The 12,116-nt window shown below is 43.0% G+C and overlaps 1 protein-coding gene across 1 annotated transcript in view; it reads left to right on the top strand.

Moving 5' to 3' along the window:
- Positions 1-12,116, top strand: part of LOC126356240 (pre-mRNA-splicing factor ATP-dependent RNA helicase PRP16) — a 202,213-nt gene that overhangs the window by 34,814 nt on the left and 155,283 nt on the right. The window contains exon 8 of the mRNA XM_050007065.1: positions 626-784. Coding sequence (XP_049863022.1) covers positions 626-784 — 159 coding nt within the window. The remainder of the gene's footprint in view (positions 1-625; positions 785-12,116) is intronic.

The following is a 12,116-nucleotide window of genomic DNA, read 5'->3' as shown; positions in this document are numbered from 1 at the left end:
ACATAGAAATAAGAACAATGGTAAAATTGATAAAGCAATTTATGAGCCAAATTGTTAAGGTAAATAACCTCTCTACAAAACCATATCATAATCTGTGGAAGACCTATAATGTTGTCTCTGTGGACTACCTATAAAAAGATCTTTGTAACTGTTTTGTTTATATAAGATATTTCAATGTGTAAAGTGTACAACAAGTTGTGTGTGATGTTTAGTGTGAGTGAGACTCTACACAAATGGACCATACGGAAACTGTAAGTACAAATTCTTCTAAATTTCGCCACTAACTTTACCAAAAGAATTGACACCCATCTAAAAAAATCACGTGTTTCTTTTACATTGCAGTAAAAGTCAACGAAATGAAGCAGACTCTCACACATTGACAACATCAATAGAAATGGCTTAACACACACACAAAAAAAAAACACTTAAATATGGAAATCATTTCGTGAAACACGTCGTGCGAAAAGAAAAATAAAGAAAAATCGTGACTGGTAGCTGGAGATTTATTTTTAAACAAACTTATTGTGTTTTCACAGCCGCAGGCTGTCAAAATCCATTTGTAATGGATCAAATCAGATTCTTAGAGAATTTTACAGAAATTTAATCTATCCATTATTGTTTGCAGGATCCCACATCAGATATGGCAATGGTAGCAAGGAAAGGTTCAAATTTAGTTAAAATTTTTAGAGAACAGAAAGAAAGACGAAAAGCACAGAAGAAGCACTGGGAGCTTGCAGGAACAACAATAGGAAACATCATGGGTGTTCAGAAGACAGATGAAAAGGTAAGTTGATAATTATTGAGTTTGGCACTTGTTTAGCTTGTGTTACAGTGGATATAAATTTTCATTTGTGAGTCTTTTCTTTCCTATCCACCAGCAGCAATTTAAACTAACCAAACAGTTTTGTTTCCTGGTTTTGAAATTGTAGTGAATAGTCAGAATGGTGTCACAGCTCTGTATGCTGTAATGTTGCAGGTAGAGCCTACCTCTAATTCTTCCAAAATTTAAACATTTTATTCTGTATGTTTGTCACAGATATCAAAGTGACCTAAGTTAATTATACAGCAGATAGCATCACTAGTATGTCAAAATCATTGTTATGATTTGGAATATAAACTACAGATTATCTCATTTGATGCTGTATGAAATCTAAGAAGTGTGGTGTATTGTGCATGCTTTGGGTACCTCATTAAGGGATTTAACTCTCTGTGGTTGTATGTGAAGTTATTGTGACAATTCAGAGAAGTGGTACTGGATCACTCTTTTGTGTAATGTGTCAAGTTTTTAACTTCTGGATTTTGTTAAGGTTCTGTGTGGCGTCCATTGGTAATGCAGAATACATCCATCCTCTCCTCCTCCTCCTCTCCTCTCCTCCTCCTCCTCCTCCTCCTCCTCCTCCTCCTCATCATCATCATCATCATCATCGTCATTCATATTTTTTAACAAGATAATTTTCCATAAATAAAAGTTGAAGGGTAAATGTCTAGATCAGGGCCAGTGGCATACTTGTGTGTTTCGTGCAGCAACATTGCAGCATTCTCAGTGAGGTATGATGGGAAGTACATTGTGTGTGTCAGCTGCTAGATGTACGCAGTCAGTGAAAGAACAGCAGACAGACATCATGTTTTGAAGGAAATATTGTGACTGCTCAAATCAATGATTCACCACCTCTGAAATCTTTGCACATTCCAGGGAAACAAGGCAAATACTTTGACAGCAAAATTATTAATTTAATTTAATCTGTGCTTTTAAGTCCATACCTAACCACAACATCATAATAAGTATCATATTCGGGAGAACCAAATATATATGACAACAAAGATTATTAATTTAATGTTTGCAATTAAAGCTGTCTTATTCCAACCTACCCAAGACCTCTGGCTAAGCTACAAGTCAGTCTGTCACGACAAAGAAGTGTTTTAAAGGGTGTTTACACCACAGGACACACAGGAAATTCAGAAAAAAAATGCAATAATTTTTTCACTCAAGAAGAATTCGGGTAAAAACCCTGAATTTTTTGAAATTCTGGAAATTTTCATTGTTTTAGTTTTCAGTTAAATTTTTGTAATTTTGAGTGGTGAGAACTGATACTCTAACAAAGAACTTTATTTTAGACCACTACTGTAGAGTTATACTGCAACAATAAAATATAAATAAGAGAATAAAACTTTAGTTGCAAAGAAAATGTGCCATTTACAACAACGAAACACACCACCCACACAATTGTCTACCAGCAACAAAATGTGTCAACTAAAGGATGAAACCTATAGGGCCCCACACACACACACACACACACACACACACACACACACACACACACACACACACACTAGAAATCGTAATGTAGCTAACAGTTATCCACATTAAGAAAGGTTTGATGATGTTCAGCAGCTCCGTAATGCATGACTCCTCCAGTCTTAGGTAATTACGAAAATCATCGGATCCCAGCCACTTAAGTAACAGAATTCTGGTGAATTTATTTTGTTATATGAACCATTTCTTTGCCCACACCTTTCTCTTAACTTTTTTCTGCTTGTTACCCCTAAAACAATCAAGGCAAATTCCCATTTTTGTTCTTATGTTAAACCAAGTGGCATCTCATGTAATGCAAACAAAATGAACCCAAGATAAACAAATCCCAACAACTTGGCTGTGCTGTAATCTCTTAAGTGCAGTCGGTAGGGGCGTGTAGGCTGCCAGAAAATTGTTCAGTCAGTCGGCCAATAAGTTGGTACATATGTACTGGATGTGTGCAATACTTCATAACAGCAAACTGCTTTCAATGAGCATGACATCACAACTGTTTACATTTCTAACAAGTCGCAGGAAAACACTGCAAATGTTGGTTTGATAAGCATTACTTTCACAGTAAATTTCCTTTTATCCAAGATGGATTATGTTATGTGTGAGAATGTGCAGTGAATTTCTTAAATCACAGAGTGTTTGAGTCGCATTCAAATCTCAGAAAAAGTTCGGGCCCAGAATACCTGCCGTACCATTATTTAAAATTTGACTGGCATATGTGATAAGGATAACACACACTAACAAAACATTAAGTTTTTCATTTATATTTTAGTTCTTTCTTAGATTACAAATTACTCGAGAATGGTGGCCAAAGGTGAGTTCTTGAACACTTTCAAATGTAATTGACTTTTCTACAGAAACATCTTGTTTGTGTATACAACACTTATAGCTTTCACGTTTATTGGCTTCTCCAACTCATAACCAAACCATCTCATTCTAAACTTAGGCTAAGTTATAGATCCGTCTCGTCACAATCATGTTTTTTTAGCGTTGCTAACTCTCAACAAACAAAACTGTCACATTGCAACCTAACCACAATCTCACAATTTATGACGTACTCAGAAAAACTGTCAAATGTTTGTGAAGGATAAACTGTCACTCACCACAAAGATGACACATTGAGTTGCAGACAGGCACAAGAAGAAGACTGTTACACATTCAGCAAAAACTTCCTTCATAAAGGAAACACACTGGAAACATAGAGACACGCACACCAGGAAGCACACCTCATGCTCACATGACTGCTATCTCTGGCCACTCCTGTCAGAATGCATCTGCATTGAACAGAAGCAGCAATCCTGAGATAGCAGAGTTCCAGTGTGGGCAGTGGACTGAGTGCTGGCTGGTGGAGCATGCAGGGAGTAGACTGGCAGGACAAGGCTGCCGGACACAGTATCAGGAGGCTGTGGGGGAGTGGAGTTGGAGGGTGAGGAGGAGAGGAGCAGAGAAGGAGAAAAGTGCGGTGGGTGCGTAGGCAGAGAGTGGCACGTGGTGAGGGTGAGGGGACTTGAATTTGGAGGAGGTGATAGAACAGAAGGGTCAGAAACTGTTGGAGGGAGGGTGTGGGGAAAACTTTTTATGTCCTCCTTTCTCCGTTCAGCATCATGAAGATTGAGCAGTGCTGCAAAACCTTGTTGGAACTGTATATAGCATTCGTAATTAACATTATCAGCAGAATTAAAAGGTAATTGTAGAGATTATTAAGGTTGTGCCTCTTGGTTGGAGTGTATGAGTGGAATTAAGAATATTTCAATACTAACACACTTGTTTTCTATCTTGGAAAAAATCTAGTAGTTGTATGTGTTCCCTGCACCAGTTGCACCTGTCACTGTAAAGTTTACCCTTCACAGAAGATTATGTTTCATGTGAACTCCAAGTCTACATCCAGCTGCTTTTACATTACAGCATATATCTGTCACATTATTTGTGTCTCTTCGTTTCTCGTATGACATTGCAAAACCCTTGGTGTAATACAATTAATGGAAGCAGTAACAGAATTTCCATATAACTCAAACATTGAGTGGATGATAGGCACATAAACAATACTGGAAACATTCTTGAGATTTTGGTCAACATTGTTTTTCAGATTCAACTTGAGAGAGAGAGGGGCGGGGGGAGGACTGACCACCTTCTTGCACATGTGCTTGTTGACCACCCACTGCCACTACTACACAGAGAGTGGTTAACTTGACATTTTAGCTTTTGTGCTGTGTTTCTTTGAGTCATCGGTCTTCTAACTGGTTTGATGCCGCCCACCGTATATTCCTCTCCTATGCCAACCTCTTCATCTCAGAATAGCACTTCCAACCTATGCCCTCCATTATTTGCAGGATGTATTCCCATATCTGTCTTCCACTGCAGTTTTTGCCCTCTACAGCTCCCTCTACTACCATGTAAGTTATTCCCCGATGTCTTAACAGATATCCTATCATCCTGTCCCTTCTCCTTGTCAGTGTTTCCCATATATTCCTTTCCTTTCCGATTCTGTGCAGAACCTCCTCATTCCTTACCTTATCAGTCCACCTAATTTCCGACATTCGTCTGTTGAACCACATCTGAGATGGTTCGATTCTCTTGTTCTGGTTTTCCCACAGTCCACATTGCACTACCATACAATGCTGTGCTCCAAACGTACATTCGCAGAAATTTCTTCCTCAAATTAAGGGCTATGTTTGATACTACTGTACTTCTATTGCCCAGGAATGTCCTTTTCGCCAGTGCTAGTTTACTTTTTATGTCCTCCTTTCTCCGTTCAGCATTGGTTATTCTGCTGCCTAGGTAGTAGAATTCCTTAACTTCATCTACTTCTTGATCACCACCAGCGATGTTAACTTTCTCATTATTCTCATTTCTGCTACGTCTCATTACTTTTGTCTTTCTTCGATTTACTCTCAGTCCGTATTCTGTACTCATTAGACTGTTCATTCCATTCAGCATATCACATAGTTCTTTTCAACTTTCACTCAGGATACCAATGTCATCAGCAAATCGTATCATTGATATCCTTTCACCTTGAATTTTAGCCCTACTCCTGAACCTTTCTTTTATTTGCATCACTGCTTCTTCGATGTACAGATTGATGAGTATGGGCAATAAACTACACACCTGTCTTACACCCTTTTTAATAAGAGCACTTCGTTCTTGGTCATCCACTCTTATTATTCTCTGTTGGCACTTGTATATCTTGTATATTACCTATCTTTCCCTAAAGTTTACTTCTATTTTTCTCTGAATTCGGAACATCTTGCACCATTTTACATTATTGAACACTATTTTCAGCTTGACAAATCCTATGAACGTGTCTAGTTTTTTCTTTAATCTTGCTCTTATTATCAACTGCAGTGTCAGAATTGCCTCTCTGGTGCCTTTACCTTTCCTAAAGCCAAACTGATCATCATCTGACACATCCTCAGTTTTCTTTTCCATTCTTCTCTATATTATTCTTGTTGGCAATGTGGATGCATGACATGTTAAGCTGATTATGCAAGCATTCTCTCTTGTCAGCTCTTGCAGTCTTCGGAATTGTGTGGATGATATTTTTGTGGAAGTCGGATGGTATGTTGCCAGATTCGTACATTCTATACAAGAATGTGAATAGTCATTTTGTTGCCACTTCCCCCAATGATTTTACAAATTCTGATGGAATGTTGTCTACCCCTTATGCCTTATTGATCGTAAGTCCTCCTGAGCTCTTTTAAATACTGATGCTGCTACTAGATCTCCTTTCTGTTCTAAATTGACTCCCATTTCTTCTTCTACGACATTGGACATATCTTCTCCCTCATAGAGGCTTTCAGTGTACACTTTCCACCCATCTGCTCTCTTCTCAGCATTTAACAGTGGAATTCCTATTGCTCTTTGAATGTTACCCACACCTGCTCTCACCCCCCCCCCCCCCCCCCACCCTACTGCTTTTAATTTAATCAAAGTTTGTTTTGACTTTCCCATATGCTGAGTTAGTCCTTCCAACAGTCATTTCTTTTTCAATTTCTTCACACTTTTCTTGCAGCCATTTCACCTTAGCTTCCCTGCTCTTCCTATTTATTTCCTTTCCCACTGACTTGTATTTTTGTATTCCTGAATTTGCATGAACATTTTTATACTTCCTTCTTTCATCAAGTATTACTTCTGTTACCCATGGTTCTTCGCGGGTACTTTCTTTGTACTTGTGTTTTTCTTTCCAACTTCTGTGATTGCCCTTAATGCAGCATCTGATTTTGGAATCTCTGTGTGACCATGATGTAATCTAACTGAAATCTTCCCATATCACTCGGCCTTTTCCAAGTATATGTCCCCCTCTTGTGATTCTTGAACAAAGTATTCGCTATAAATAGCTGATCTTTATTACAAAATTCAATTAGTCTTTCTCCTCTTTCATTCCTTGCCCAAGCCCATACCCTCCTGTAACCTTTTCTTCTACTCCTTCCCCTACAACTGCATTCCAGTCCCCCAAGACTATTAGATTTTCATCTCCATCTCCCTTTACGTATTGTATTACCCTTTCAGTATCTTCAAATACTTTCTCTATCTCTTCATCTTCATATTGTTACATCGGAATGTATACCTGAACTATCGTTACACTATTATAAATTCATATTGTAAGGTCAGCTCTAGGAATGCACAGCAAGTCCTGTAAGACTGTGAACAAAACTGTGTTTCATATACTCTTCAATATCATGACAATAAAGTATGTTACTGTTATATCCTTTAATCACCAATAATTGCATGGATATTCAACACTCTCTCTTAGAAACAATAGCTGATTACATGATAACAACTCAGTATCTCGTATTCGACTGCCGTGCCGTGACATGCGGCCGGCGCCATTTGTAGCTAAGTGGCGCTCCCGCGCTCAGCCGATTTGCGGAGCACCTCTATCGCCGTTTGCGCGTACTGTCGTGGCGGCACTGTTAAATGTCACGGCACTGTCACAACACTTTTCCCCCCTTGGAAAAAAAACACTCACTTCCTTGGAGACACCACTTGTGGGCGCATCTGGTCGTAATGGCGAACAACCGTGCCGTCGCCCGTACGTATTTCACAAAGCCGGCGGCCGCGAAGAGCCTTGACCACCCCTGGAATCCATTTAGGGCGAGATCCATACCCTCGTGCCCTCACGTTGGCGCCCACCGAGTATTTTCCCGCACTAGGGGCACAGCACAAGGCCTGACATGGTGAAGCAGGTGCAGTAGAGTGCGCGGTTGGCGGCCATGCAAGAGTTCAGCAGGGCTGCGATCACCCAGAGGCGTGAAGCGATAAGAACTCAGAAATTGCAGCAGAGCGTCATCTGTGGAAAAATCACTAAGGAATTTTTTCATCTGGCATTTGAAAGTGCGGACAACGCGCTCGACCTCCCCATTTGATTGCGGATGGAAGGGAGGTGCTGTAACATGATGTCCAGTACAAAAATCACGGAAGGCCTGCGAAGAGAACTGAGGGCCATTGTCCGTGACGATCGAGGATGGAAGACCTTCTAGCGCAAAGATTTTGGACAAAGCCAGCTTTGTCGCCGCAGTGGTGGGTGACGGACATCTAACAACAAACGGAAACTTTGAGAAAGCGTCAATCAACAGTAGCCAATAAGTACTGAGGAAGGGGCTGGCAAAGTCAGCGTGCACCCGTTCCCATGGCTGTGCTGGATCAGGCCACGGAGAGGGCATTGTACGAGGTGCAGCCAGTTGTTGAGCACACTGACCACACGCAGCAACCATGTGGGCGATGTCCGAATCAATACCGGGCCAATAAACGTGCCTGCAGGCCAGGGACTTAGTCCGAGAAATACCCCAATGACCTTCATGCAACAATTTGAGAACATCTTTGCGAAGAGAGGCTGGCACCACGACCTGTGGAGATGCGCCATCCGTGGCCAGAAGAACAACACCATCACGAACAGACAGACGAAGGCGCAAGGCATGGTATTTGCGAAGGGGATCCGATGCCCGGCCCTTGGTCCTGTCCGACCAACCCCATTGAACAAAACCGATCACCCGATGCAGGACCGGGTCCCGCGCAGTAGCAGACGTGACCTGCGAACCTGTAAGTGGAAAACCCTCGACCGCACGACGTTCTTCCTCATCAATGTGGAAACAGAGGAGTTCATCACGATCGAAAACCGGGTCGGGGCCCATCGGCAATCGCGACAACGCGTCAGCATTGGCGTGCTGGGCTGTGGGGCGATAGTGAATCTCATAGTGAAAACGAGACAAGTATAAGGCCCAACGTTGCAGGCAGTGAGCTGCCTTATCCGGAAGCGACGCCGATGGTCTGAACAGAGAGTCCAGCAGTTTGTGGTCGGTGATGAGGTGAAACTTAGAACCATACAAAAAAACGCTGAACTTTTTTAGAGTATAAATAAATGATAGCGAGCGCCTCCTTTATGATTTGAGAGTAACACCGTTGCGCCTCGTTGAGGGTCTTGGAAGCATAGGCAATGGATCGTTCCGACGCATCCTCATCCCGATGGGCGAGAACAGCCCCTAGGCCATACTGTGATGCGTCAGTCGCCAGAACCAAGTGCTGACCCGGACGGAATGTGGCCAGACAAGGCGCCGACTGCAAATGAGCCTTCAGGCGGACAAAAGCCTGCTCACACCTGTCGGACCAACAGAAAGGGATGTTTTTGCGTAACAGCTGATGCAGAGGATAAGCTACCGCCACTGCGGATGGAATGAATTTGTGATAATAAGCAATCTTGCCTAGAAACGCCTGAAGTTCTTTGACTGTAGACGGCCGGGATAGAGCGTTAATGGCTGCAACGTGCTGACGTAGAGGACGTATACCCTCACGGGACAAGAGGAAACCAAGATACACAATGGAGGGTTGGAAGAACTGTGACTTGCCCAGATTGCACCTCAACCCAGCCGAATGCAAAACCCGAAACAGTGAACGCAAATTACGAAGGTGCTCCTCAGTGGAGGCCCCCGTGACAACAATGTCATCCAGATAGTTTATGCAGTCGGGAACGGAAGCCGTGAGCTGTTCCATGCAGTCGGGAACGGAAGCCGTGAGCTGTTCCAAAAACCGCTGAAAAATGGCCGGTGCGCTAGCGACGCCAAATGGTAACCGCTGGTACTGATACAACCCACAAGGAGTGTTGATAATGAGAAATTCCTTGGAAGTAGCATCCAACGGCAACTGATGGTACGCCTCCGATAAGTCAAGTTTGGAAAAGAACTGGCCCCCAGCGAGCTTGGTAAACAACTCCTCAGGACGGGGAAGAGGATAAGTGTCAATGAGGCTCTGAGCGTCGACAGTGGCTTTAAAGTCACCACACAATCGCAGACTCCCGTTCGGTTTAGAAACCACCACGATCGGCGATTCCCATTCGCTGGAGGTATCCGGTAGGAGACTCCCTGAAGCTGTTAACCTGTCTATCTCAGCCTTGACAGGTGCACACAACACCACCGGAATAGGGCATGCTCGGAAAAACTTAGGGCGAGCCGTAGGTTTAAGAGTAATGTGGGCTTCAAAATCCTTGGCACAACCCAGACCAGCAGAGAACATGGATGAAAATTCAGAACACAATCCATCCAGCTGTTGATACGGAATATCCTCAGATATGAGGTGCACATCATCATCATCATCATCATCAATGGTTAACCCGAACAACTGGAAACATAACCGAACAGGTTTTCAGTGCCCGCATGATCCACCACATAAAACGTGAGGGGCCAAACAACAGACTTGTAGGCAGTGGAAGCATCAAACTGGCCCATGATAGGAATTTTCTGTTTATTATAAGTCCTCACGTTTCGCGTAACTAGAGACAAAGGAGGGGAGCCCAACTCCAAATACATGCGAGAATTAATGAGAGTTACTGCAGAGCCAGTGTCCACTTGCATGCAGATGTCTTTATCCAGAACATGAACAGTAACAAACAGCTTATTTATTTGAGAAAGCACACAGTGAACATCCATGTCCGATGCTTCGTCCTCGTCGACAGGAACTTTAGGGGACTGACACACAGAAGCAATGTGGCCTTTTTTCCTACATGAATTACACGTGGCCCAACGTTTTGGACACGCTGCCCTGTCATGCTGTATGGAACAACGGGGGCAAGAAGGAAGTGCGGAACGAACCGGCTTCTGTGGTTGCTGGTTTCGCTGTGAGCGTTGCGGTCCAACGCAACGGTGTTGCCGCGAGTGAACCACCGCCACATCGTCGTTCTCCTGTGAAACAGGCAAATTGCCTGTGTCGAGAGTTGACTGTACAGCGCCTACATCACACCACGCGTCTATTTGCGTGCCAGCAGCGTGAGACACTTCAAAGGATTGAGCAATGCTTAGAACTTCCGACAATGACGGGTTTGGCAGTTGTAGGGCACGTTGCCGAACTTCTTTATCAGGAGCAAGCCATAGAATAGCATCCCTAACCATTGAATCAGCATAAGACTCGTGATGTGTGTCCGTGACAAACTGACATTTCCTACTCAGACCGTGTAATTCCGCCGCCCAAGCCCGGTAAGATTGATGGGGCTGTTTACGACACCGGTAGAACGCCATGTGGGCAGCAACGACGTGGGTGTTTTTTCGATAATAGTCAGACAATAAGTCACATTTCTTGGAAGGACAGGGAGGCAGGTTCCCGCAGAGGGGCTAACTGAGATAGCAGCTGGTAGACCCGAGGGGAAATCCAAGATAGAAATAACGACTTACACATAGGAGTGTCGACAACGCCGAAAGCCAAGAAGTGTTGCCGCAAACGCTTCTCATAATCCTCCCAGTCTTCAGCGGCCTCATCATAAGGAGGGAATGGAGGCGGAGAAGAGGAAGACAGACAATGAGTAAGTGATGTCGACAATGCCTGAATCGCAGCCGTCAGCTGTGTTTGTTGTTCAATGAGCGCTTGCATAAGCTGTTCCATGTCTGCCCCATCACAAACACGCAAATCCACAATGCAGTGAAAACATCCCATCCTCGTCGCCAAAAAGTGCTATAGCCTTTAATCACCAATAATTGCGTGGATATTCAACACTCTCTCTTAGAAACAATAGCTGATTACATGATAACAACTCAGTATCTCGTATTCGACTGCCGTGCCGTGACATGCGGCCGGCGCCATTCGTAGCTAGGTGGCGCTCCCGCGCTCAGCTGATTCGCGGAGCGCCTCTATCGCCGTTTGAGCGTACTGTCGTGGCGGCACTGTTAAATGTCGTGGCACTGTCACAACAGTTACAGTGGAAACAAACTTAAATATATCTGCAGCTATACCAGTTTTTAATGGATTGTCGTATCAGTAGCCCATGGAATGAATTTTGGTCTAAGTTTGGATGTAATATGTCGTGCATCATCATACTTGTGAGGCTCCTACCAGTAGACTGGCAACATTTATGTTAAAGGTAAAAATTCATGAAGTTATCATAAAGCCTTTTGTGATGTACTGAAACATTGCCAGTGTCTTAGTCACAAGTTAAGAGACTACAATTGATGAAAATACAGAGACTAAAATTTGAGGAGGATGTGCCAGATAACAAAGAAACATGGAAGAACAAGTACATCAGAATGATGACCAAAGTGGCAACAGTAGAAAATAAACTTCAGAAAGGAAGCTATCGACATTTGGACGGAAGTATGGAACTCTCATTGGCAAGAGTAGTTCCACGTAAAAACAAAAGTTGCCACTGTTGCACACATGCAGTTGTTTTGGACAACTACTGTATTTGAAGGAAATCAAAATGATGGAAGGTGCGACTGCAACTTAGCATCTGCTGCTACATAGCTGAGAATCATTGCAGAATAAGAACTTCACATGCAGATTTCAGTCAATATGTCATAAGCACTTTATCATTTTAGAGTTTCTCTATTCTTCTCTT

This window comes from Schistocerca gregaria, chromosome 3, assembly GCF_023897955.1.
Source record: "Schistocerca gregaria isolate iqSchGreg1 chromosome 3, iqSchGreg1.2, whole genome shotgun sequence".
NCBI classification, from domain to species: Eukaryota; Metazoa; Arthropoda; class Insecta; order Orthoptera; family Acrididae; genus Schistocerca; species Schistocerca gregaria.
This window is presented reverse-complemented; position numbering and strand designations above follow the sequence as displayed.